This window comes from Gadus chalcogrammus, chromosome 11 (assembly GCF_026213295.1).
Source record: "Gadus chalcogrammus isolate NIFS_2021 chromosome 11, NIFS_Gcha_1.0, whole genome shotgun sequence".
Lineage (NCBI taxonomy): Eukaryota > Metazoa > Chordata > Actinopteri > Gadiformes > Gadidae > Gadus > Gadus chalcogrammus.
Genome location: NC_079422.1, coordinates 20332876 through 20336064, shown reverse-complemented (window position 1 = coordinate 20336064; position 3189 = coordinate 20332876). Strand labels below are relative to the sequence as shown.

The 3189-nt window shown below is 55.5% G+C and overlaps 1 protein-coding gene across 1 annotated transcript in view; it reads right to left on the bottom strand.

Moving 5' to 3' along the window:
• Positions 1-3189, bottom strand: part of LOC130392325 (nascent polypeptide-associated complex subunit alpha, muscle-specific form-like) — a 7483-nt gene extending 4294 nt beyond the window's left edge. The window contains exons 1-3 of the mRNA XM_056602821.1: positions 2497-3189; positions 1279-1503; positions 156-314 (exon numbers count right to left, since the gene is read on the bottom strand). Of these exons, the coding sequence (XP_056458796.1) occupies positions 156-314; positions 1279-1503; positions 2497-3189 (1077 nt within the window). The remainder of the gene's footprint in view (positions 1-155; positions 315-1278; positions 1504-2496) is intronic.

Below are 3189 nucleotides of genomic sequence, written 5' to 3'. Positions count from 1 at the left end.
CCCCCCCCCCCCCCCCCCCCCCCCCCCCCCCCCCCCCCCCCCCCCCCCCCCCCCCCCCCCCCCCCCCCCCCCCCCCCCCCCCCCCCCCCCATACACACACACACACAAAACACACTCAAACACACACGCACACATATGGACACACACGGACGCACCTCCTTGGACTTCTCCAGCTCGTTGTGCAGGGCCTGCTTGGTGATCTCCACCTGGATGAGCTTCTGCCTCAACCTCTCGTTCTCCTCCTCCGTCTTCATCCGCTTCTCCTCCACGTTCTCCAGCTCGTGGTGCAGCCGCACGGACACGTCCTTGGCCACCTGGGGGGTGGAGGGGTGGAGAGAGGTGGAGGGGGGGGAGAAAGGTGGTGGAGGGGGGGAGAAAGGTGGAGGGGGGAGAGAGACATGGAGATAGAGGAGGTGGTGAGATGGGTCAGAGCAGAGAGAGAGAGAGAGAGAGAGAGAGAGAGAGAGAGAGAGAGAGAGAGAGAGAGAGAGAGAGAGAGAGAGAGAGAGAGAGAGAGAGAGAGAGAGAGATTTGATTTGATTTGATTAGATTAGATTACAACTTTGTGGATTTGATAATGACATCAGTAACTACAAAGGAGTACAACTCCCATGAAATAGCGACACATTTATTCAGAATAGCACAGAACAGAGTCGGTGGAGTCTCAACCCTAGTGTTGAGTCATGTTCTTTAGCCTCAACCCTGGCCTGTTCGTCCCGTACCTTGAGGTCCTGCTCCATGCTCCACCCTAGTGTTTAGTCGTGTTCTTCCCCCTCCAACCCTGCGTGTCCCATACCTTGAGGTCCTGCTCCATGCTCCACCCTAGTGTTTAGTCGTGTTCTTCCCCCTCCAACCCTGCGTGTCCCGTACCTTGAGGTCCTGCTCCATGCTCCACCCTAGTGTTTAGTCGTGCTCTTCCCCCTCCAACCCTGCGTGTCCCGTACCTTGAGGTCCTGCTCCATGCTCCACCCTAGTGTTTAGTCGTGTTCTTCCCCCTCCAACCCTGCGTGTCCGTACCTTGAGGTCCTGCTCCATGCTCCACCCTAGTGTTTAGTCGTGCTCTTCCCCCTCCAACCCTGCGTGTCCCGTACCTTGAGGTCCTGCTCCATGCTCCACCCTAGTGTTAGTCGTGCTCTTCCCCTCCAACCCTGCGTGTCCCGTACCTTGAGGTCCTGCTCCATGCTCCACCCTAGTGTTTAGTCGTGCTCTTCCCCCTCCAACCCTGCGTGTCCCGTACCTTGAGGTCCTGCTCCATGCTCCACCCTGCGTGTCCCGTACCTTGAGGTCCTGCTCCATGCTCCGGAGCAGCTCTCCGTCCACCTCGCCCGTCTCGGCGAACCTCAGCCTCTTCCTCTCGGCCTTGCGGAGGCGGTACTGCAGGATGCGGCAGTTCTTGTTGGCGCGCTCCAGCTCGCGCCGCATGTCCTGCAGCTGGCACGCGTCCTCCTCGTAGAAGGTGTCCCGGATCTCGTCCATCTCCGCCCGCATCTCCTCCATCTCGTTCTGGGGGGCGCCGGTCGGAGGGGGACAACGTTAGGAAACAGGGGTTCAAGGAAGACCCTCGCTCGTGGTCAATAAGTGGCAGACTGAAATGAATTGATTTTAGTTAGTAAATACATATGCACATAAATGGCCTACCTACTATACATATATGACTTACATAATGATCCATCTATCTATATATGGACTGGGTAGGTGGATGCATTATGTATTATTTATACATGCATTCATCCATACATACATTCATCAATACACTCATGCATACATACATACATACATTCATTCATTTATTATTCATACATACATACACTTTCTACATTCATATGTTGATTCATACATACTGTGCATAAATACAAAAACATACATTAATTCATACAGGCAGACAGACAGACAGACAGACAGACAGACAGACAGACAGACAGACGGACGGACGGACGGACGGACGGACGGACGGACGGACGGACGGACGGACGGACGGACGGACGGACGGACGGACGGACGGACGGACGGACGGACGGACAAAGTTAAATGCATATATACACAAAAACATACATATACAAACATATATACACACAGACATAAGTTTCATACAAACATTCATGCATACATACATACATACATACATACATACATACATACATACATACATACATACATACATACATACAACACACACACACACACACACACACACACACACACACACACACACACACACACACACACACACACACACACACACACACACACACACACAGTCACACACGCATACACGCATACACGCATACACACATACACACATACACACATACACACATACACACATACACACATACAGACATACATACATGCATACATGCATACATGCACAAAGACAAAGATAAATAAATAAGTTAGCTTTGGCTAACAGCTATAAAGCTAGCAGCCACAGGTGCGGCACTAGCTGACATCATTAGCTGAGACGGATCCGGGGAGTAGGAACGCAACAAGGCCTACCTTGAGATCCTCGTTCTCATCCTCCAGCTTCTCTATCTCCTCCTGCAGCCTCTCATCGGGCTGAGGGTGCGGAGGGGGCTCCTCCTCGGGGGATAGCTCCGGCTCTGACGTCGGGGGGGATACCTGCTTCATCTTCGTGCCTTTCTTCCCAAGGCTCTTGTTCAGGTGGAACTGGATCAGCTCGGACTGCAGACAGCCTTCCTTCCAGAAGCCCGGTCCGCACCCTACGGCACTCTTGGAGCTCTTCTTCGCCTCCCCTCCTCTCGGCTGTTTGCTGCGCAGCTTGGGGGATTTGGAGGCGCAGGGCTGGTCCGACACTACGCGGTTCTGCTCTGACCGGGAGGAGGGCGACGACGCGTCGTCAGGCGCATGGCTGCCGCGTTCCGCCGACGCCCTGCCGCCCGGGCCCGGCGGCGGACTTTCCGTACCGCTTGCCGCCTGGACAGCAGCTGCGCCTTTCGTGCAGGTCTGCCGCTCCCTGCCCGTAGTCGTGGACACCGGGGAATGACCACGACTGCTCCTTCCGCTTCCTCCGCCTTGTTTCGACGTCTTGACGCCCTTCTGCGCAGCGGCACCTTTGGACGCCGCGCCTTCCTTGCCGCCGGCCGGCGATGTCGCACGTTGCTTCTTGGGGCGCGCGCTGCTTTCCGCCTGGCGCGGCGCGTCTGCCGCGCCGCCTGAGGGGGGGTTCAT